The 24977-nt window shown below is 48.3% G+C and overlaps 1 protein-coding gene across 1 annotated transcript; it reads right to left on the reverse strand.

Moving 5' to 3' along the window:
• Nucleotides 1–224: 224 nt before the first annotated feature.
• Nucleotides 225–24956, reverse strand: TTLL3 (tubulin tyrosine ligase like 3). The gene is given in 14 exon segments (XM_070455561.1): nucleotides 225–402; nucleotides 405–516; nucleotides 1890–2062; nucleotides 6433–6868; nucleotides 7885–8128; nucleotides 11788–11936; nucleotides 15120–15315; nucleotides 16508–16597; nucleotides 17443–17557; nucleotides 18284–18412; nucleotides 19485–19582; nucleotides 19718–19886; nucleotides 21742–21833; nucleotides 21993–24956. Coding segments are annotated over 14 exon segments (2544 nt in total). The 5' UTR covers nucleotides 22357–24956; the 3' UTR covers nucleotide 225.
• Between the last annotated feature and the right edge of the window lie 21 nt (nucleotides 24957–24977).

Genomic DNA, 24977 nt, shown 5'->3' on the forward strand with positions numbered 1-24977 from the left:
CCCACTCCCTCAGGAGAGGGGCTGGGGTTTTAGCAAGGTCCACTCTTCTCCGCTGAGTCTCCTGTTGTCACTGGGTGGGAGTGCGGGGCTGTGCTTGGCCGGGGGGGGGGGGGGGGGGGGGGGGAGTTGCTGACAGCCTCTGGCTCTTGTCCTGGGCCTTGGAGTACAGGGTCACACTATACCCTCTTCACCCTCCAATAGAAAAGGAGCCAAGCCTCGAAGACTTCATTTGCTCTTTTTTATTTGGTGCTGCATCCAGGGTAAGGGCGGTGATGATGGAAGCAAGTGCTTCTGTGGCCACGTGTCCTTTGTGCCCTCCAAACCCCGCTCTGTGATAAGGGCCAGGGGTCCTGGAAGGCTCCGTGTCGTCATGAGGTGTGTCTCGGCCTTTGGTCTGTCACAGAGTCTGGCCTTGCATTTGCCTTTGATCTTGCTCTTCCTATAGATGCTAGGAAGAGTTCCGTCTTCAAAGGGTTGAGACCACACATTACTTCCAAAGTGGGGACCATGAAGGCGCTGGGGAGCAAGAGCCTCCGTGTGAAAGGAGGGGAGAAGGAGGAGAGATGATCAGGAATCTGGGAAGGGGGTCCTGAGGGATGCAAGCCCTTCCCTTGGGGCACAGGCCAGCCTGGGGGCTACCCTCTAGCTGTGCCCTCCAGCCCTGACCCGGGTAGCCAGCACTGCCCAGCGGGATACTGGTCACAGTTTGAGGCCCACCTTTTTTGGTTTCGGGGCGTTGGGTGCCAGCTTGAGCTCAGGGTTAGGTGGGAGGGAAATCAAAACCTTGGCGGTTGGTAGAGTCATCAAGGCCTTGTCTGTGGTCGACAGGGCCTTAGTGCTCGCCAGCTTGCTGTGCTGTAGTCTGAGGACCTGCCCCTGGGGCCAGGGCACATGGGGAAAAGGCAGCTGGGCCTTGCTGTGGAGGCTTGGGAAGTGGTAAGGGGCTGTGGGAGCAAGAGGGGCCGTGAGGGGCTGGGGAGGGGCTGAGGCTGACCAGCTGCCCCTCAAGGTGTGCGTGGAGGGTGGGGAGGCAGGGAGAGATGAGGGCAGGTGGAGCCCACCCCGTTCCTTCTCCAGACGCCATGGGAAGGACACAGGGTATGAAGTCCAACAGACCGGGTCTGCATCCCAGCTCTGCCCCTTCTGAGCTGTGCAGCCTCGGGCAACTTCCTTACACTTCCTGATACCCCCACTGGAAAATGGGGATCATAGCACCTCCCTCGCTAGGCTGTGAGAACTAAAGGAGCTGGTCAGGTAGTGACACAGTTTAAACTGTTATGTGCTGTACAGATATCAGTTCCTTTCCCCCAGAGGCAACTGCACGGCAGCAGAGACAGAGTACTGCAGCAGGAAAAGTTGAGGCTCTGGAGGGAGATCAACCTGGGACTGCGCCTGGCATCTTCAAAATGCGGACAGCTGCCTCGCCACGTGACTACTTTGTGGGCAGTGGATCAGTCATTCAGTTGTGCAGCTTTTAAAAATACTTTGTAAGCGGTGCTTTTACTTACTACTGGTGACTCTCTGGTGGGGCTGTGGGTGGGGGCAAACCCAGGTGGTCAGGAGGGGCTTGGAGAACAGGAAAAAGTTGTCTTGAGGCCCTGGGGTGTTTGGGGGGAAGGGTCTTACTCAGGGCCTGCGGGTTCTTCAGACTCAATGGCAATCTGTTCAAAGAGTGGGGATGCCTGTCCCTGCTGGCTAAGGTCATGCTAAAGATGCAGCCCATCCTCGTGCTGGGGGTGTCCCACCTCCGGAGACTGGGGCGGACCTGGGCTGTGGCACTTCTCGCCTTGCCTTTCTTCCCCTTTCCAGGGGCTGAGGTGGTGGCAGTGGAATCTGGCTTCTCAGTGTGCCCCAGGCTTCTGGCCCCAGCACCTTTCCTAGGAGCTGACCTGTGGACGGGGCTTCCTGAGGCCTTGCTTTCCCCAGGGCCTCTCGGGGCCAGCAAGTGAGGGAGGGCTGGGCGGACCGCCATCCGCCGGTGACACAGCGCCAGGGGCTTCTTGATGGTGGAGCCCTCTACTAGAAGCCGGATACCCACATACTGGGGCACCTCCACGGCAGGCTGTGGGGAAGAAGTGGAGACAAGGTCTGCTCAGACCATGGTGCTAGAATCCTAGGTCTAGAAAGACTTAGGGCAGGGGTAGATGGAATTAACTTCTGGGGCATCTGGTCAGGAGACATTTCAAAGCCCGTCTCTGTCCTCTAAGGGGTCTGAATCAGTACTTGGAGGGTTACAGAGCCCCTGAGATGAATAAACCAGCGGAGTGGGCGGTGCTCTTAGCCAGGCCCCCACCTCCACCCCTCGACCCCCCTGCCCTCCTTAACTCCCAGGCCGGGAATGTGTGTGCTCTCCTCCACCAGCTGCTGTCAATGGACAGCTTCCTGAGATGAGCCAGATTCCTTGCTGAGAGCATGTGAATTACAACACCCAGACGGATAAGAGGCCTGGAGCCTGCCTAAATTCTCATCTGAACCAAGGGAAGCAGAACCTTAAAGAAAGCATTCTGTGGAGAGAATGAAGTTGCAAATATACAGAGGGAGGCAGAGAGAAAGATCCAAGAAAGAAGCTCCTGGACCATGTTCGGTTCCTATTAAGCCGAGCTGTACTTCTTGCACTGGACACAGAAGAGCCCCTCTATCTTGCTAGGGACACTCCTGTTAACCTAGAGCTAGGATGAGGGGTTTTCCATGTCATCAACAGATCCTGATTAGAACCTATCTAAACATCAGTGTCATTTGGAGCTTGTTAAAAATACAGATATCAGGAGACGTCCCTGGTGGTCTAGTGGTTAAGAATCTGCTTTGCAATTCAGGGGACGCGGGTCCAATCCCTGGTCAAGGAATTAAGATTCCGCCTGCCATAGAACAACTAAGCCCCTGGACCGCAACCACTGAGGCTGCACGCCACAACTAGAGAATCCACGCCCTGCAGCAAAAGATCCGCAAGACATAATGAAAATAATGAAGAGCCCACACGCCACAACTAAGACATGAGGCAGCCTAATAAATAAATATTTGAAAAATTTACAGATATTAATGGCCTACTGTATAGCACAGGGACTATATTCAATATCCTTGGATCAATCATAAAGGAAAAGAATAGGAAAAAGAATGTATGTATATGTGTAACTGAATCACTCTGCTGTATAGAAAAATTAATAAAACACTGTAGATCAGCTATACTTCAATAAAAAAAAAAAATACAGATATCAGAGCTCATGGGAAGCCCAGCTGAAACAGACAAGCTCACCTTTATGGAAGAATCTCAGTTCATAAATGCAGAAAGAATGATAGAAATAGCAATGTACCATTCTGTGACTCTAACAGAATAGGCAAGAATCAAAACTGAGTATCAAAACAAGTAGGTGGAAAGGATGACAGGAAAATGTGTCATCTGCACACTGCCAAAGAATCACCTTACAAAGCAAATGATCACTGCAAAGCAAAGCAGGCAACTTACCATGCAGAGATCTCGTAGCATGACCTTAACCGCATGGTCAGACTTAGCATCACCAATCACGAGACAGTCTGACAATGGGTGCCTTGTGATGCTGTATGAGGCACCCAGTATCACCTCTCAAGTGTTCTTGACAAAAACGTGTAATCTGAACCTCATCAAGCTGTGTGACCTAACTTCTAGTTTATAGGACATTCAGATAACAGAAGTTAGATACCACCATGAGGAAACAATCAGGTAAATCCAGAATGTGGGACAGTTCCATAAAACAACCAGTCTGCCTTCAAAAGATCCAAATATGGGTGGGGAAAAAAGCAGTGGGGCTGTTCTAACTTAAAGAGATTAAAGAACATCAAAGAAAATAAAATACCAGGAATAAATTTAACCAAGGAGGTGAAAGACCTGTATACTACTGATGAAAGAAACTGAAGATGACACAAATAAGTAACACCCAAAGGAATCTATAGACTCAATGCAATCCCTATCAAAATTCCAATGACATTTTTCACAAAAATAGAAAAATCAATCTCCAAAGATGTATGGAATCACTCAAGACTTCCGAATAGCTGAAGAAATCTTGAGAAAGAACAAAGCTGGGGGCATCACACTTCCCTATTTCAAACTACTGAGTTGGCCAAAAAGTTCATTCCTCCCCCCACCCCAACCACATATGGAAACTCAAATGAACTTTTTGGCCAAATCAATGTATTACACAGTTACAGTGATCTAACAGTATGATATTGGCATAAAAACAGACACACAGATCAACGGAACAAAATTAAAACCCCTGAAATAAATCCACACATTTGTGGTCAAATAAGTCATGACAAAGGAGGCATGAATATACAGTCTCTTAATAAATGGTGTTGGGAAAACTGGACAGCCACATGCAAAAGAAAGAACCTGAACCACTATCTTATACCACATAGAAAAACCAGCTCAAATGGAGTGAAGACGAACATAAGACCTTAAACCATAAAACTCCTAGAAGAAAACAGGCAGGAAGTTCCTTAACTCAGTCTTGGCAATGGTTTTTTGGATTTGGCAACAAAAGCAAAAATAAAGAAACTAAAAATCTCTGAAGAGCGAAGGAAATCAACAAAAACCAAAAGACAACCTATCAAATGGGAGAAAATGCAAATCACTTGTAAGAGGTTAATAACATATAAAGATATAAAGACAATCTTTTTTTCCCCCTATGCCATGAAGCATGCAGGATCTTAGTTTTCCCAATTAGGGATCAAACCCACACACCCTGCAGTGAAGTGTGAAGTCTTACCCACTGGATTGCCAGGGAAGTCCCCAAAATATATAAAGACAATCTGACTAAAAAATGGGTAGAGGATCTGAATAGACATTTTTCAAAAGAAGACATACAGATACATGAAACAGTTGCATGAAAAGGTACTCAACATCACTAATCATCAGGGGAATGCAAATCAAGACCACAAGAGATATCACCTCACACCTGTCAGAATGGCTATCACCGAAAAGACAAAAAATTACAAGGGTTGGCAAGGATGTAAAGAAAAGGGAACTTTTGTGCAGGTTGGTGGGAAGGTAAATTGGTGTGCCCACTATGGAAAACAGTATGGATGTTCCTCAAGGAGTTAATGACAGAGCTACCATATGATCCAGCAATTCCACTTCTGGGTATTTACCCAAAGGAAATGAAAAACCATTTGAAAAGATATCTGCAAGTCCATGTTCACAGCAGCTCTATTTATAATAACCAACACATGGAAGTGACCTAAGCATCCACTGACAGATGAACAGAGAAAATGTGTATATATAAACATATGATGGAATATTATTCAGCCATTAAAAAGAAAATCTCAGGACTTCCCTGGCAGTCCAGTGATTAAGATTCCACGCTTCCACTGCAGGGAGCACAGATTTGGCCCCTGGTTGGGGAACTGCAAGGGCATCAGTTTGGTCCCTGATTGGGGAACTAAGATCCCATGTGGTGTAGCCAAAAAAGTAAATAAAAATCATGAAATCTTGACATTTGCAACAATGTGGACAGACCATGGGTGTATTATGCTAAGTTAAATAAGTCAGAGAAAGACAAATACCGTATGATCTCAATTATATGCAGAATCTAAAATCAAAAACAAACTGAACTCACTGATACAGAGAACAGACAGCTCTGATACAGAGAACAGATGCGTGGGCAAAATGGGTGAAGGGAATAAAAAATTACATACTTTCAGTTACAAATATATAAGTCATGTATAGAATCATGACTATAGTTAATAATGTTGTATATTTGAAAGTTGCTGAGAAAGTAGATCTTAAAAGTTATCATGCAAGAAAAAAATTTTTGTAACTGTTTGACAATATATGTTAACTAGACCTATGGTGGTGATCTTTTCACAATATATACATATACTGTTATATTGTACATCTGAAACTGACAATGTTGCATGTCAGTGATATCTAAAAAGACAAAAACAAACAGAAAACTTCAGAGAAATCCAAGCCATGCCTATTAGGCCCTTTAAAGCAGCTATACATCTTTTAAGCATCTCAAGAGTATACCTATAGGTCTCAAGATTCAGTCTTGAACACATTTTGAGTGAAAAGACAGAGCTGCACGGCCTTCTGGTTAACAGCAGGGCTTCTATAATTTTGAGGGCTGCTGTTTTACTGGAACCTCATGGAACAGGAGTTATTTATTTGAGCAGGGATTTGAACCCAGGACGGTTTCAGAGTCTATGCTTCTAACAGTATGCTACCAGCCTCTAGAAATATTATCCAACACACTAACTCATTTCATCCCCCAAACCCCAGGAGAAAGATGGTAACAGCATGACCATCTTACAGACAGGGAAATGGAGGCTCAAGAGGGTGGCGTGTCTGTACCCAGTCACTGTGGCAAGACCAGGACCCAAACCGGGTTTGTGTGACTGCAGAGCCCCGAGCTTTACTATGGGGAGGCCTCCCTGGGTCCTGCCTGGGCCTGGCCACCTCACCTGCTTGTAGATGAGCTCGAAGGCCCCTGTGTCACAGTTGCGGTCCAGTCGCCGGTCGATGACCACACGCAGGGTGTCAGCCTGCACGCCGGCGCAGAGCCTGGCGGTGACAGCCGTGGAGGGTGCCATGGTGGGGCTGGCATTGATCTCGATCAGCCAGGGCTGGAAGTCCTCACCGAACACAAAGTCAGCGCCATAGAGCTCGAAGCTGGCCTTCCGACACTGCACGGTGTCCTGGGAGGTCTGCAGGGCGTGGATCACTGCGGCCTTCATGCCGGGCACCATGACCGTGGACCAGGCATTCGGGGCCCCCGTCTCCTGCAGGTGGGCCTGGAATTTCTGGCTTGACCACATGTTGTCTGTGGGCAGCAGAGGGTGCCGGTGGCATGAATTCTCCAGGTGCTTCTGGATGGAGTTGTTGCACAGGTGCACAGAGCTAGGACAGAGAGTGGGGAGCTGAGGGCCGGCGCCCCATGCCCCACCCACCCAGACGCTGGTGGGGCAGGCAAGCCCCGGAACCAGCCCCGCACACACTGCACTGTGCAGCGTGAGCTGATAAAATCCTCACTGCCGTCTTCTAGGGCCGCTACCAGTCTGTGCTCAGGACCTCTCTGAGGGTCCTAGGTATGGGGCCACAGGGTGAAGTGCTTTGTGACAGGGTCACAGTTAACTCTCCCAGTGCCTGGAAGAAGGTAGCTCAGAGTACAGGGCCCGTAATCACCAAGACATGTGCTCAAGTCCTGTCTTCATCGCTGACTGGTAAAATCTTATGTAACTCATTTAAGCTGCGTGCTCCTTTCAACATGTAAAAGATGGAGGTAGTAACAGTACCCACTTGGCCAGGTTTTCATGAACGTCTGAGGTAATATACATGAAGTGCTTAGCATTCATCACATGCAAGCACTCAGTTAACTGACAGCTATGAGCTCCATGTTACTGGCTCCATTCTACAGATGGTGGTGACTGAAGCTCAAACAGGGTTTCACTTGACCCAAGTCATAGAGCTTGGAAGCTGCAAAAAATGAACTTGAATCCAGGGCTCAACAGGCTTCCTCTCAACCCCAAGTGAATGCTGCCTCTCTATTTCTCCTGATCCCCCTTTACCCTGCTCTACATCTTTTCTCCATAACACGTATCACCTTTTAACCCATTGATGATTTTATTGATTATGTTCACAGCTTGTCTGTTTCTCCCTGCTGGAATGTGAACTCTTGAGGGCTGGGTTCATCTCATTCACTACTGTGTCCCAAGTGCCTAGAACAGTGGATGGCACAGGGTACACGTGCCGTAGGCATCTGCTGGGTGGAAGGATGGGTGGATGGATGATGGGCCGGCCTGCCTGCAGAGGCTGTGTCTGGAGCCTAGCACTGCACTGGAAGTACTGTTCCTTGCCAGCTCCCCGACTAGATTAGGAGCTCATGGGACTGAGGGGACTGAGGGCGGGGGGCTCACTTGTCCAGGTTCTTCAGGGAGAAGGGCTGTGTGGAGAAGCGGATGTAGCTGTCACGGTAGAACCACACAGTAAGTGGGTTCCAGTCGGTCACCAGGAACCACTGTCTCAGATCAAATTTGGTGCCAAAGATGAGCAAGGGCCGCTCGATATACTTCTGCACCACCCACTTGCCGTCCTTCATCATCATGGGGTTGCAGTCCACCAGCTTCAGCATTTCCTCCAGGTGGTCCATGCACATGATACCTAGGGGGAAATAGGGCTGGTTAGGGATCAAAGTTAGGAAACAAAGCTGGTTAGGCTTTGGCTGGGAGATGGGCTAGGGGTCTATAAACAGTTCATCCTAAGCGCACATCCCCTAAGGATTGATAGGCCCGAGTGGGTAAGCCTGCCTTTCTCCATGTTCCCTTTGGGAAAGCTGAGAATCTGCCAAGGATTTTTTTTTTAAATTAACCAATTTTGATGATGGAAAGGAATATATATATACATATAAAAATTTAAACAGTATTGGGCCTTTTTAAAACCATATACATATATGACTTTGCTTAGTTTTTCGTAATAACTAACAGAATATAAAAGAGCAGAGGCAAAAAGTAGACAGTACAAAAGGGTACACAATTAAAAAAAAAACACACACACACATTTCCTGCTCCAAAGAAGCCAGGTGCTGCTTCCAGGTGCTATGGATGGGCATGCAAGTTATGGGAAAGTCTGTGTCTGCCTCAGTTGCATAGCATTCTATGCATTTAAACATCCTAAGGAACTGGAACAGTGCCTGGCACTTGGTGAGCATTCAGTAAATGTTAACTCATCATAATTATTCATTACCTATAAAAAATATCTCTATATAGATTTGCTGGCTCAAAGCGTATGTGCATTTTTTCACTTTACAGAACAAAGATGTTCTATCAATTTGCACTTCAAGTAAGAGTGTATGAGACTGTGTGTTTGCCCACATACTACCAACACTGTTGATTTATTTTTGCCATTCTCCTAGGTAGACTGGTATCTTATTTTAATTTTATCTATTTTGTAACAAGTGAAGTTAAGCATCTTATGCTAATAAGGCGTTTTAATGCTGATAAATATAGCAGACCATTGAACAACACAGGGATTAGGCATGCCAACCCTCTAAACAGTTGAAAATTATTGTATCTTTACAGTAGTCCTCTATATCCACAGTTCTGCATCCATAGATTCAACCATAGATCATGTAGTACTGCTGCTGCTGCTGCTGCTAAGTCGCTTCAGTCGTGTCCGACTCTGTGCGACCCCATAGACGGCAGTCCACCAGGCTCCCCCGTCCCTGGGATTCTCCAGGCAAGAACAGTGGAGTGGGTTGCCATTTCCTTCCCCAGGGCATGAAAGTGAAAAGTCAAAGTGAAGTCACCCAGCTGTGTCTGACTCTTAGAGACCCCATGGACTGCAGCCTACCAGGCTCCTCTGTCCATGGGATTTTCCAGGCAAGAGTACTGGAGTGGGGTGCCACTGCCTTCTCCCATGTACTACTAAAGTAGGTACAAAGTGAAAGAATCTGCATATATGTGGACCCATGCAGTGCACTCATGTTGTTCAAGGGTCTACAGTAACAATCACACTGCAAACAAACACATACACTCACAAATCAATCTTATTTCTTCACTGCTTGGTCCTCCAAACAGTCTGCCTGCCTGCCAATGGCACAGAACAACTTGTTCTTGGTTCCCAGGCCAGATTCTTTCTCTAAAGCCCGGAGTGATTACTAAGATTCCCAATATCATGATGACTTGTGTAGCCACAGATTGAGACTGTTCATGACCTCTGACCCAGCAATTTCATTTTTAGGAATTTATCCTAAAGAAATAAGTGGAAAAGCTACTGTAAATGGAAAGATGTCTGCACAAGATATTCATCAGTGTTGCTAACAGCAATTAACCAATCAATAATCAAATAAATAGGGAAAAAACTGATGGCTATCTAAATATCCATCAGAAAAGGATTAAGTAAAACCATGAGAGTACATATAAATAAGATTAGACTGTGCAGCTGTAAGACAGAATGAGGTAGGAAAGTATATACTGTACTTTTATATAAAACTCAAAAACAGGCAACCCAATCTATGGTATTGTAAGTCGGAATAAGGGCTTCCACTGCAGGGAGGCAGAGACCAGGAGTTAGCCCGGGGCCCTCTAGGGTAAAGGTAATGTTTTATTTTGTAATCTGGGTGCTGTTTCCACGAGTGTGTTCCCTATGTGACAATTCACTGAGTTGTATATTCACAATGTGTACCCTTGTCAATGGACTTTATACATATTTCAATTAAGTTTTACTAAAAATGGAGAGAAAATGTTGAAATACACTGGAATTCACTGTATTGTTCTCTATGCTTTTGTGTATGTTTGAAAGTGACTATAACAATAAACTAAAAATGGGGGTGAGGGGGAAGCAGATCTAGATGTACTGAAATGGAATGACCTCTAAGATCTATTAAGAAAAAATAAAGGTGAAAACAAGTAAGTGATACTCAGTGATATGGAAAGATAAATAATGAAAAAAGGAAGCTACAGAGTAGTATGCTCTTATGTAGAATAAAACATACATATACCCAACATGCATAGACACAAGTACAGAAACACACCACAAGGTAAACAGTAGTTATCTCAGTGAAATCAAAGGCGCCCTTGGTTTCTTCCACTTCTCTGTACTGTCTGATCTTGTTTTTAAAAAAATAACAAATATGCATTTTCAATCCTGGAAAAAACCAACAAGACAATTTCCGAGACAGAAGAAGAAAAGACTATGATGCTAGTTTTAGAGAGACATCCCAAGAGAGTGTCACACAGTGTGTGGAGCTGCAACAGCTTCACTAGGACACAAACAAATTCTCCCAAGGGCAGTATGTGAAGTGATCTGCTGCCAAAAGTCTGTTTTTTTACATCTCAGAAGTCCTTAACGCTCTTTTAAAGGCTGGGCTAATGCAACATTCCAGCAGCAGGTGCCCTGTTCAGTTCCATTCATGCTGAGCAGTCAACATAGTGGCTAAAAATAACAGCACTTACATAGCAGTTACTCTAAAAGCATAGGATCAAAGCACTTTCCATATTGTACTCATGTAATCCTCTTGGGTAGATGACTGGCTTCATTTTACCAAGGATGAAAATGAAGCACAGAAGAGGTTAATTAACCTACCCCAGGTCTTTCAAATATTAGGGAGCAGAGCTTCGGTTTGACCTGAGGAAGTCTGATTCTCAGCATCCACACCCTTAAACCACTGTTCCACACCATACAAGGATGCGTAAGTCAAATCGGAGAGCCCTCAGACAAGTAACTGCAGTGAGACCACCAGGCCTGCCTAAAGCATTAACCTAAACTCTCAGGGCAGGAGAGGACGCGCTGGCATCATCATCATGCTGTTTAGTTGCTAAGTTGTGTCTGAACTCTTTTGCGAAGCCATGGACTGTAGCCCGCCAGGCTCCTCTGTCCATGGGATTTCCCAGGCAAGAATACTGGAGTGGGTTGCCATTTCCTTCTCCAGCAGATTTCCCCGACCCAAGGATTGAACCTATTATCTCCTGAATCGGCAGGCGGATTCTTTACTGCTGAGCTGCCAGGGAAGCCCTATTGTCATCACAGCAGCCAACATTCATGGGGTGGCTACTGTGCCTGGCACCATGCTGAGTGGTACATGCACTACCTCATTTAATTCTGGCCTCATAGGAGGTATTATCATCAACCCTCACAGATGGGGGAACTGAGGTTCGAAGACTTGATATAACTTCCTCAAGGTCACAATGTGTATCAGTAGCAGAGCTGGGATTCGAACCTAGGCAGTTTGGCTCCAACAGAGGCGGTACTATTAACATCCAGAGCCTCTGGTTGGGGAGGGTGTAGGGTGCTGGTACGGGGAAGCAGGGGCAGGCCCCCACCTCGTCCACGGGACTTGGCTCCTGGCTTCACGATCCAGATGTTGCGATCTCCTTCCATGTCCATCTGGGGCACCACAGCCCGCAGCTGCTGCAGGATGTCCTCACAGCGCTGGACCTGAGTGTCGAGGTACCTGAGTTCTGCCCCCTCGCTGTGGGGAGATGATGGGACTTGGGCAGGGCTGGGCCTGGGGGCATCCTGGTGAACAAGGCAAGGGGAGACACAAGGCCCCTGGCCATGGTCCCACCAGCTTTGGTCACACACTTCCCCTCGAGACCTGGATAGGGCTCTCCCAATCCTCCACCCCTGCCCTCAGGCTGTGCCCCAGATCCACCCTGCCCAGGGCACTGTCCCTGACTGCTGACGTTCTACCTACCGTACCCCCTCCCACTCCAATACTCCACCTTCTGCCACCTCTCTCTCTATTATATTAAAGCTGCTCTTTGGCAGAATTTAATCATACCAGCATCAAATGATGAGGCACCTCTACATGCCAGGCATTGTGTCAAGGGCTTTATATACATTATCACTAATCCATCTTCAGGGAGATGTTACTGGTCCCATCTTAAGAGAAGTATAAACTGAAGCTTGCAGGGTTAAGGGATGTGCCCAAGGCCACACACTGAGTTAAGAGGCTGAGCCAGGATGCAAACTCTAGCCTGCCTGAATTGTTCATCCACAAGTGTTTTTGGCAGTTCACTCCTCTCCTAATCTTTAACCTAACACTGGTGGATAGGCGGGCCCCTTCCTCATCTAATTCTTTTCTTGCACAACTGTATCATACATCTCCTAGACTTATTTCTCTTCCGATCACTTACCACCTGACACCTACATTTATTTGGTCACTGCCTGTCTCTGCTCACTGGAATGAAAGCTCTATGAGACCAGGAATACTTTTTGTAGTTGTTATTCTGTTATACTCCCGTCCCCAAGTAGTACCCCAGCACTTATTAGGTACTCCCTAGAAGTTTGTTAAATGAATGAATGGTTGAGTAAGGAAGTCTCTGGCAGTGACTGGGCTGTATGGATAAGAGTTCGGGGACAAAAAGGAACCTGTTCCCTACAGGACACGAAATGTCCTCAACTAAACCAAGTCACAAAATATCCCAGATGGTGGCCTCAGCCAAACTATCCCGTTTCTTTTCTTTTGAGTGAATAGGAAGGAAGCCTCCCCTAGATGGTAACCTCTCTTTTAACATCTCTCGGACGTTAAAGAGGCTGGAGCCTCTTGGATGTCTCCAGCCACGGAGAACTTGTCTCTGTTACTAAGGCGGGCACAGCAGTGGCAGCTGGGCAGGGCTGGGAACAGGGACAATCAGATGGAGGGGTCTTGGCAAGGCCTCTTTTTCACACACGATTCCTGGGCTCTCCTATTTCCACAAGCTTTGCTGGAAACGTTTCTGTGGCCGTGGCCTAAAGAATCTACTGAGCAAATCTGTGATCTGGCCCAGAAAAGTGTCACATGGCAGTGGCAGGGACATATGCAATTTGAAAAAGCATATTCAGCCTGACAGTATGATTTTATATTTAGTAAAAAACCAAGCAGTTCTGTGGAAAGTCGACCTGGTGGTCAGGGGAGGGGGAAAAAAGAAGCCTGCCTGGTGAGCTGTGGATTTGTTTTTAAAAGCTGAGAAGCAGCAGTAAATATTGACTTAATTAATGCTAATGATCTAACAATTCAGTGCAATGTTACATGAGGTAATATTTTATGTAATCCTGATTTTTTAATTAACTTTTTTTTTTTTGACTGCTTCATGTAGCATGTGGGATCTTAGTTCCCCGAGCAAGGATTGAACCTGCACCCCATGCATTGGAAGCAGAGTTTTAACCACTGCATGACCAGTGAAATTCCCTAATCCTGCTTTTGAGAGGTTCCTTCAGCCCTCGACTTGCCCCACATCCAGAATGCAAAGGACTGACATTATTTCCACTGACTATTATAACTCAATCCTGACGTTATTTTTTTAATATTTTTAATTTATTTGGCTGTACTCGGTTTTAATTGCTTTCACTGTGGCACGTAGGCTCTTTCAGTGGCAGCATGTGGAATCTAGTTCCCTAACCAGGGATTGAACCGTTTCCTCCTGTATCAGGAGCTTGGAGTCTTAGCCACTGGACCACCAGGGAAGTCCCCCAGTGATGCTTAATTTCAGAAGGGCAGCTTTATGTTTTCTGGCAGCTAAGGGGAAAGTATGGGATCACCTAGTTTTCATTCTCTAGTGTTTAAAAAAATATACAATGATGTGGGTTTGCTGGCTAAGTCCTTCATTCAAAGTTCATTTACTAGTTCTTCAGTGTCCCCTATCAATCATTAAATCTGTCTGTTCATTTCTATTCTACCACCACGCCACCTGAGGCCTTTAGCCCGCCCCGACTTGCTGCAAGTCTCCCTGCTTGAGCTGTCTGCTCCTGAGGGCACGGATTTTGCTTCATTTCTTGGGTCTGGCACGATGCCTGCACATAGGAAGGGCTCAGTAAATGCCGTCATGCCCTCTTCCTGCCAGTTTTTCCTACACACTGTGCTGAAGAGCATCTCCCTACAACAGGCCCAGGCCCATCTCAATACTCCTTTCCTCTGCTCAAGAACCTATCCCCAAAATGTGTCCTGCAAATACAACCTCTAAGGATACTTGGGGCAGGGGGCTGGGGTCACATAAGTACAGGATACACTGCATACTCTGTCCCTCTTGGGAGTTTACACCATCTTCTGAAAAGTCCTGTATCAAGGAAACCTATTTTAACTTTGTTCCACTCAGTGTTTTCCAAATGTGACTGATCACAAAACCCTTTTTTTCATAAACTCCATTTCAGCATGCAGAACTAGCATGCTATATAATAGGCTTTGCGAAATGCTGGTTTCCAGGATAAAACCTAAATGAATTAACAGAGTCTTACTTTGTGAATGAATACTAGGAGTCAGTGCGGAGCACATCATAAAAATTACCCTAATCCTACCTTTGAGGCAGACATTATTTTTAAACCTATTCTGCATTTGAGAAAAGCAAAGATCAGATAGGTGAGTGAGGTTCCCAAGGTCACAGAGCTTGGAAATAGGACAGGCAGAACTTGAACTCAGATCTGTCTGACAGCACATGATTTTAGTCACTATGCTACACCGGGGATCTGGGGAAGAGTAGTTGGGACCCTGATATGAAGGCAGTGAGAACTCCTGAGGGTTCTGAAGGAGAAGAGTGGGTGAATGAAAACAGGGAGACTTGGGGAGGAGCTGGGGGCGGTGGGCATTCGACAGAGAGGTTCTGTCCCTGACCATCAGCTGTGAACATGAAAGCTGCCTGAGAGCACGCCCCACGGCCCGGGTTGCAGAGGCACTCACTGGACCACTTGGTAGTAGCGCTGGAGAAAGAGGGACCAGCCCTCGGGGCTCAGGTAGAGCGGGGTCTTCACGTCCTTGTCGATGTCCATATGAGCCAGGTTGTTAAGGTGCTCCTCGCAGGCACACAGAGCTGCATCCACAAACTCTGGGGACACCGACGCTGGCTTTTTCTCTTGTTTCTTCGGCTGCTTGTCTCCTGTAGAGATGGGGTAGAGGTGGGGGCTGTCACTATCCCACACTCCACAGCTCCCACTGCCCCAAGGCCTGTCCCTTACCCGTGACTTCACCTGAAATACACCTGCAGCCCCTACTGCTGTGGGACCTGTCACTCACCCGGGGCTTTGTTCTAAATTCATCTGGGGTCCCGGTGCTCGCCCTTGCCCCTCACTGTGCAGGACCTGTCATTCATTTGAGGCTCACCCTGAATGTCCCCAAACATCTCAGCGCCTAGAGCCCCAGCAGACACACCTGCAGCCCCTCCGTGATTGGGGGCTCTGACACACCTGAGGCTCCTTGAGCCCCGCTCCTGACACACCAGGAGACAGCCCCAGGGAGGTCTCCCTCGGGAGGAGCCGGGGCTTCCTTCTCACAGCCGAGCTGCCTCTCATTTCACCAAACCCCTGAGGAATTCTGGCAACTCTGGGCTACAGGACAGAAGCTGCAAGGTGGGAGCTGAGTCCAGAAAGGGAAAGGGCCAGCAGCTGCTTGAGCCGACAAGTAGGGGGAGACTGTCTGGGTCCCCTTCACAAGGCACGAGCGGTCCTCAGACCACATCAAACTACATGGTTTTACTGCTGCCTCTCCTCACAGATCTGAGCTCCCCACAGGCAGGGATGGACCATGTCCTCTTAAGTCTGTCCTCTCTAGAGCACTCTGCCACATGCCAGGCCCACTGGAGGACTGAGCGAGGCAGTGGGTCAATTAACAAACAGATAGGAAGACATGTGGCTAAGTGGGTGGGTGGGACAGAAGAATGATGAGTGGATGGGCCAGAGGATAGATTAAGTGGTAGATGGCAGGATGGAAAAGAAGTACATGGATGGGGAGGTGGGTCTGTGGAAGCATAAGTATGTAGATAGGCAGGAAAGTGGAGTGGATTGATAGGCAGTGTGGAGTTGACAGAAGTAGGTGAATGAACAGATCAACAGTGGGGGGAAGGATGAATGCATGGATGGGTGGATGGGTAGGTGAATGTGAGATGGGTGGGTAAGTAGGGAAGCAGATGGATGAACAGACTGTGGACAGAAAGAAGGGGAGATGTACGGAAGAGCAGGTAGGAAGGGGTGGTGGATGGGCAGATGGATGAGAAAAATACCATGACAGATGGGTGAGGTGTGCTGCGTACGAGGATAAATGGTTAGGGGAGCAGAGGTGACCACAGTACTTACTTGGGGCCTCTTCTTCGACAGAGTTTGACTTCCACTCGCACTTTACCACCAGCTTGAGAACGTTGCGGGCAGCTGTCAGCCAGAAGTCTTCTGCTCCCGGGGCAGGGGATACCCTCCTCAGCCCCTAGGCTCCGGGCCTGTTCTGGTTCCGGAACCTGATCATGACCTGCCCCACTCTGGATCCGGAACCTGACTACTGTTTCTGACTCTAGAACCCCACTTAGAACCTGGCTTCTGTTTCCACTGTGGAATGAGCCCCAGAATCTGACCTGACTTGGCTCATATTCCACCTTCAGAATCTTGCGTGGTTCTGCTGTCTGATTTCTCCTCCTCCTGTTCCTGATTCACCTTTTTTTTCTATTGTGCATGTGTGTGATTTTTTATTTTTTTTATGTGAAGTATAGTTGACTTACAATGTCCTGATCCACTTTTGATACTTATTCTAGCCTGAGAACCAGACCTTGGCCCCAAATCTATATAGGATTTGGAGACTAATTGAAACCTAGCGTCTAATGTGGATCCAAATTCTGACCTGAACTTAAGAGTGTGTGCTGGAGTTGGAGCCTACTCTGTCTGTGAGCCCCAAAGTCTAGAAACTTTTCTTGGAACTGGACTTGGAACCCGATCTAGTCAGTGGAATCTGACAGGGGGTTGGAACTTATTCTGGATTCCAAACTCAACTAAGTGACCAATTTTAGAACCTGCTCTAGAAAATAAGATAAACTATGTCAGCTCTTCTGGAGGTCTGGGGTGACCAAGGTAGGGGGCTCATTAAGGGAGGCACATACGGGAAAGATGAGGGTTGAGGATGGAGAAGGAAATCTGCTGGGGTAGATGATGGCATGAGAGAGGCCCTTTGCTCTCCAACACCAGCCAGGGCTTTAGCCCTCCTCCTTTGGCTTGAGGGGCCAGGCATGGGGATGGTATCTCCTTACCTATGAAGGCCTTTTTGTCATCCTCAGCCCCCAGGCGGTAGCAGCGCGGGAAGAAGGAGTCGGCATCAGCCTCATCAAACCATGGCAAATTCCGGAGATTGAGACACAGACCCACCTATGGAGTCAGCCGCTGAGGGGGCAGGGTGGGACTTGCCCAGGCAGCCTCCAAGGAACTCTCCACACTGGGCACCCACCCAGAGAGCTCAAGGGGATGCTGCGTGGACAGGCTCAGAGCCTCTGCCCCACTTGCTAGGCTCATTTCCACCTCCACATGCTGCCCATGTGGTTCCCTCTGCCTAGAATTCCCTGCACCCTTCTAGCCATCTTTTTGCATCCTTAAATACCTGCCTCTTTGAGGACTCCTTCCCAGTCCACACTAGTAATAGACCAGCAGGTCCCAATTATAAAGCCTATCATTCTTGCCATAACCCTAGAGAATAGGTCTTACTGGAATTCTCATTTAAAGAAGAGGAGCCTGAGGCTCAGAGAGGTGAAGTCACTTAACCAAGACAAGATATAATAGAACCATCAGCCAGACCATCAACCATCAACCAGTCTCTGCTTAGGAGAGAAGGGTCCCCCTGCTCATAGTCATTGGCTATGGTGTTTGTTTTTACTCCAGACCCTATTTGGCTCCTGGAGTCTATTTTAGTCACCGTGTCTATATGTGCCAGACATGCTGCACAGGTTGGATTTGAACACAGGTGTGTCCAAATCCAACTGAACCACGTACCTCCCCACCTCCTGAGAACTCTTACTGACAAGGAGAGCAGAAAAAGGGACTACCAGCCCAAGAGCTGGGGGGTTGGCAGCTGCCATGCCTGCGCTCTTAAGAGCTCACCTTTGTGGTAAAGGAGCCTGCCCGAGCATAGTGGTTTATCATCTGATCCTTGGAGAGGAAGCGACAGTCCAGGATGTCCCGACGAGTAGTCCAGATGAAGTAGGGGATCTCGTTCCGAACCATACGTGACTGGGGAGAGGGGAGGAGACAGGGAAGGTTGATGTGGGCACCACAAGGCCTGAGGAAGCTTCTCCCTGCCATGCTAGGCAAGGTGGGTCAATGGAGAGACAGGATCCTCCCAAGGGGGCCTCTAGCTCACATGTCATCTTTTTGTAAGTTAAGAAAAGACATCTCAAAAAAAAAAAAAGACATCTCTTCCCTTTGGGGCACACACTGATGAACAGAGAGCAGGCTGGCTTGCAGCTCTTTCAACCAGGTGCCCCTAGGCTGTGACTAAACTCCACAAATGAATGCCACACCTCGTTCTGGGTCTTGGCCATTAGTGGCTTACTCAGTGGCAGGGCAGTGACTCTAAGCTGATGGTCACAGAACATGTGACAAAGATTTTCTCGTGAGCTCCACCTCTCCCCATCCTTCCTAGAACTCTGGGAGGAAGGATTACTGATAACCAGTAACACCGTGCATCAGGCCCTGTGCTTAAGCTTTCCATGTCGATTCATTTAATCCTCACCATAACCCTACGTGGTAGGTGCTACCATTATCCCCATTTCACAGATGAGGGGACTGAGGCTCAGGGACTTGTCCCAGGTTCACAATGTTGGACCATGTGGAATTGCCAGTCCTCAACCTCACCTGACATACAAAAATGGCAGTTTGCCATAGTCCAACTCAGAAAGTGGTGGTACGAAGATTCAAAGCCAAGTGTCTTGATCTCAACACACATATCCTCCCCATCATCATACCAGCCTCTTTCAAAATTTTTTAAGTCCTTCCTTCTAACCTTCACTTGCCAACAACGGAGGAAGATGAACTATGGGGTTTTATTTGGAAGGGGGAAATTACCAGGTGTGGAGATTGTGCCAGCTTCTGATACAACCTGGCAAAGAGCCCTGATCCAAGGCCAGCCTTATCTGTGTCACTCACCACTCCACTGGCCTACCTAGGCTTTAGAGAACCAATCGTTTTTACCGCAGAGAGGGAAACTGAGATTTACAAAATGGCTTGTCTGGGGTCGCCAAGCTGGACTCTAGTGCTTTCTCTTGAAAGAAGCAGACCCCTATCCAGCCCGCTGGGTCCTCACCATCAGAGCATGTGTCCCATGTAGGTCATCAAATTCCAATAACTCATCGAAGTCAAATAGCTGTGGTGGCCGGAATGCCTCCTTCTCATCTTCATCCTCTGTAGATGTAGAGCCCAGGTGTGGGAAGGCCCCGGTCCCTGCCCCTCAGCCCCACATCAAAGCCTCAACCTTGGGACAGTGGGAACCAAAGGAAAGGGACTCAAGCAGCTTGTGGGAAGGGAGGGATATCTCACCATCCTCAGTCGTGTCACTGTCACCCATTACTGAGCTGTCCAGATCCTTATGCGGTTGTGGCAAAGTGGTACCCAAGTGATGGACCATCTTCTTCTCCACCCAGCCCCTTTGGCGCAAGAGGCACCGGATCACAGGGTAGCGACCTTGGATCATAAAGATCTTCTTCTGCTATAAGGTGACAGCAAAATACTTTTTCAGTAAGTATAGCCTAAGTGCTGGTCACAGGGGAGATAATGGTGAGTCAGACAGCTATGGTCTCTGCCTTCACGAAATTTATACATTCTAATAGGAGAGACAGACTGTAAACAAGTAGAAAAATAACCTTCATAGTAATAATCATAATAGCAACTATATTTTCTAATATTTATTGAGCATTTACTATGTGTTAAGCACTTAAATACATTACTAACAACAATGTGTATTTTTTTTTTTTTAACAATGTGTATTTTCAATAGACACTATCATCTCCACTCGGGGATTCCAAGGTGGTGCAGTGGTAAAGAATCTGCCTGCCAATGCAGGAGACGCTAGAGACATGGGTTCAAACCTTGGGTTGAGAAGACCTCCTGGAGGAGGAAATGGCAACCCACTCCAGTATTCTTGCCTGGGAATCCCATGGACAGAGGAGCCTGGCTGGCTACAGTCCATGGGGTCACAAAAGAGTCAGACACGACTGAGCACCCGCATGCAACCGATCTCTACTTAACTGGTTATGAAACAGAGGCACAGAGACACTTGGCACAGAGTAGCTTGGCTACCCAGTGGTTAAGTGAAAGAGCAGGAATTAACATCCAGGCTGGGAAGTTCAAGAAATAGGATTTTAACGGGGATCCAGAGAATCAGTCAAGGGAAGCTGGGAAGGAGCCAGAAATGTAGAGCTGGGCAAACCTGGCAGTTAAGGCAGAGGGAAAAGCATATGCAAAGGTCTTGAGGGTGGAGGGGTCAGAAGGAACTGGAAGGGAGCTAGGGTATACGGAGTGTGGAAAATGAGCGGAGACCTCTTAAGAGGTGTGTGGAAGACACTGAAGGCCTTGGGATGAACTTGAATTTTATATTAAGATCAGTGTGAAGCAATAAGGTGAAGGGAGGGAGTGACATCATTGGAGGCTGTTAAATGTGGCTTGCTGTCCTATGGAAAACAGATGGCAAGGATGGAAGCAAGCAGACTAGTGAGAAGGCTGTTGTGGTTTCTCTAGGTGCCTCCAGCAGAGATGGGAACAAGGTGGGAGTTGAAATTCCTTTTGGAAATAGAGACTAGTTTTGCAATTAGGATTAGATGTGTGGGTGAGGGAACAGAAAGATCACATCTCCTGGCCCGAGCAACTGGGAGATGGAAAAGACCAAAGAGCAGGGAGAAGAACAGGTCTGGGCAGGAAAATGAAGAGTATGGTCTAAGACACGGGTTTGAGATGCTTTGATGTTCCCTCAATGGAGGTATCAAGTGGGGGACTAGATCCACGGAGGGATGCAGTTAGAGGTCAGGCTGGGCTGGAGAGAGAATGAAAAGGGAGCAGGACAGATTGAACTCACAGCCAAGGAGACAAGTGTAGAGAGGGAAACAGGAATGTCCTGGGAAGTCTTCAAAGGCAACTGAAAAGTAGCTGCGTGGGAGGGAGAAAGGAAAAGCAGGAGTGTGCAGACAGCCAAGAGGAAAGGTGTGTTGGTGCAGAATGACACAAGGCGCCAAACCAAGGTCAGGACAGAAAAGGGACTGACCGGTGGATCTGGCTCCTTAGAGGTCACCAGTGACCTTAACTAGAGAGGTTCCTGATGAGAGTGATGAAGGATAGGGACCCAGAGTGGTGGGGGCTGAGGACTGAAACCCAGATAAAGTAAAGTAGCTGAATTCTGCCTAGAATTTTGGTTGTGGACGGGGTGTTGAAAACTGGAGAAGTATTTGAAGACAGGCGTGGGATCAAGGTTTTTTCTTCTTTATTTTCTAAGGAGGGGAGAATATAGTGCAAGGAGGCAGAGTGAGCCACCCTCCAGGCCTTTTCTAGCCCCTTCCCCAACCCCCTCCGACCTTGACAGCTCTCTCCACGTGGATCTTCGCGTTTCGGAGCCGGCCCATGTGTTGAGACGCCTTGGAGAATCCTCGCCAAAGGACAAGAGAACCTGCAGAAAGATGCGGAGTGGGCGTGGAGTAGGCACCCCTTCTCTTTCCACCCTCATCCCGATGCCTATTCCCTACCGCTCTTCTCCGGTTCCCCGGATTCTCACGTCCGCCCCAAGACTTCGCCTTGGGCCAGGAAGGGCGGCCGCAAGTGGCCTCACCGTCCTGGGGCGGGGTGTGCTCCTGGGCCGGGGAAGGCGAGGGCCCAGCGGGGCGGGGATCCTCGGCGCCCTGGGCGTGGCTGTCGTGGGCCGAGGGCTGGAGGGCGCAGTCTAGGCGGCGCGCTGAGGCTGGACTGCAGACCCAGTCTTGGCCGTGTGCCGGAGCCTCCTCTGGAAGCCGGAACTCGGAGTGGCGCGCCCTGGGCCATAGGGCGGGGGAAGTGGCGCGGCGCTCGAGCAGCTGCGGCTTCCGTGGCCAGCTGCACACAGGGCCCCCCTCCGGGCGAAACCAGGTGGTGGAGTCCTGCCTTGCGGCCCCCAGCTCCCCTGCCCTCAGGAGCAGCGCTGCGGTGTGCCCCTGCATAAGACCCTCGCCGCGCGCCCGCGCGCATTCCCGGGGCCCCAGAGCCCGCCTCCCCTCTGCGCGCAGTCGCGTCTCGCGGGAGCGCCCTGCGGGGGCCTGCAACCCTCCATTCTGAGGCCCCGCCCTGTTTTTTGTCGCCTTAGAAACGATTCCCTTGGCACAATCAGGCCTCAGGTAGCAGTTCCGGGGGCTACTTCCAGCGGGGCCAAACTCGGGGCCTTACCTGCCCCACACCCTTCATGAATGGGGCACTGAAGCTGGAAGCATAGAGCACTGGCTGCCCTGCCAGTTTCTAATAGGGTCCTGATTTCCTTATCCAGCGCTTCCTGGGGCTTCAGTTATTCCCCAGTATTCAGCGAAGACCATGTGCTAAGTAGTGGGCTAGGTGCTGGGGATCAGAAGAACAAGCTACAGATGGTCCCTGATTTCATGGCACTTACTGCCCAGTGGAAGAGAAACAAAAAGCAAGCAACAGAGGAATAACACAGGTGTTTTATACTTCAGATAAAGTGGTCAATGATGTCCTCTCTGAAGGGGTGACATTTAAACTGAAACCTACTGAATGCAAATTGATGAGGAGTTGGCCAAGGGAGGAATAGTATTCCAGGGAGAGGAGTTTCTGCAACAGCCCTGAGAGGGTAAGAACTTTTCTGGGGAACTAAAAGGAAGCTGACCAGATCTGCAGCTCCTGGCAGATGGAGCTTCGGTAAGGTCCTTGGGGGTAGATTTGAAAGCCAGGGCAGTATTATGGGGAAAATAAAAGGGCAGAACCGCCAGACCGCCCCCCCACCAAAAAAAAGACAGCACTTGGAAACAGAAAATAAGTATCATTGTTTCAATCTACTAAAAAAACAAGTTATGCAACAGCCCTCAAGACAAGACTGTAAGCAACCTTTTTAGAGGTAGTAGGAAAACTGTTACACACTCAAATGTGAGAGGTGAGATAAATAAGGTTCCAAGATGTTAAATAATTTGTCTTAAATCGCATAGCAGAAGCAGCCCTGGAACCCAGGTCTGACTCCAAAGCCCCACTCTTAAACAGAAACACGATTAAACATAAGTCCATATAATCACTCATAAGGGCTGCCTATCAGTCAGGCAAGTACCAAATGGACAGTGTGAGAGGCAAACTGGAGCAATGCCCTCTCAAGCAGAGCCCAGGAACCCAGATCTGTCAGTCACTGGTAGACTGGCTCACACAAGTGAAGGTGGGTCCTCCACAGACCTTTCTAGTCAACCCTAACCTTCTCAACCCTGTGGCTGGTGACTGAGCAGTCCCAAAATTTCCCTTTTGGGAACAAAAGGTATGCCTTCAGGAGAGGACTGGCTGATTGGAGACCATCCAGTCTGTTCTGATCAGCCGGCAAATTTGGTTTTAGCTCTGAACCCTGGGAGATGGATCGTGACAAATTAGAATTCTGGCTGGCTCACCCAGGCATTGCTGTCCTGTGAGGGCTGAGTGAGCAGCTGCCATACTCTAGTGGATGTCCAGCTTCACCGCACCTTCACGTGGGCAACAATCACTGTAAAGCTAGGCTATGGCCATGTGCCCCACAGAAGGGCACACCTAATTCTGCAAGACAGGAGGGGGAGGTCACAGAGGTAATGTCATAAAGGGGATGATAGCAGTCCAAGTTGTCCCCATCCCCAACCCCTCCTTCCTTTAAACAGTACCTTGTCCTGTTTCAAGAGACCCCTTTTGGCCATATGGAAGAAACTTGTCAAAACTCAGCAAAGCCCAACCCTTCTCAAACTTTTCTTGGCATCCTCTTCTATAAAGACACCCCCCTGTGGGCTCCCACTGACTTCCATTAGTGAACATGAAACACTTCAATGCACCTCTTTATTTACATACTGAACACTTCCACTGGCCCCCAAGTCTCTCTGAGACAGGGATAATGTCACCCCCAACAACCAGCACAATGGAAGTTACCAATAGCTTGGATACTGGGTTGGTGGAAAGATCAGTCATTGTTTACTCACTACTTGTAATGGCAGGTAGTGTCTGACATCTCCACTTTATAGATTAAGAAACTGAGGCACAGAATATAAATAACTTGATGAAATTCTTAAGAATAGGACTCAAACATAAGTTGTGTTGTTTTTTTTTAACTTCACTTCAAGGTGTCACTAACAGGGTTTAATCCTGTCCAACAGAACTTTCTGCAATGATGGAAATGTTCTATCTACAACCATGTGAAGTGGTAGGCATTAGTAGCATTTAAGTGTTGAGCACTGGTGGGACTGAGGCAATAAATTTTAAACGTTTCAACTGTAATAATTTAAATAGCCACATGTGGCTAGTGATCAGTATCAGAGCATAGGTAGAGGCAGATGTCCTGCATCTGAATTCCACCCTCTTGCTCACTAGCTGGGAGATTTGGGGCAAGCTGCTGCATCTCATGATACCTCAGGTTCCTTAGCCATGAAATGGGCTTATTTCTCTGATGTTATATTCTAGCCCAAATGAGCTTACTATGTGAAAAGGGTCAAAGCTCTATACAGGTAGAGAGCAGTTTCAGAAATGGGTGGAGCTGGACTGCAATGGGTCTCTCAGGTTAGGGTCCTCCAGCAGGCTACTGTCAGAGGCCAATCACAAGGCTGTCTCTGGTGGGGACCCC

This window comes from Odocoileus virginianus, chromosome 26 (assembly GCF_023699985.2).
Source record: "Odocoileus virginianus isolate 20LAN1187 ecotype Illinois chromosome 26, Ovbor_1.2, whole genome shotgun sequence".
In the NCBI taxonomy this organism is placed as follows: domain Eukaryota; kingdom Metazoa; phylum Chordata; class Mammalia; order Artiodactyla; family Cervidae; genus Odocoileus; species Odocoileus virginianus.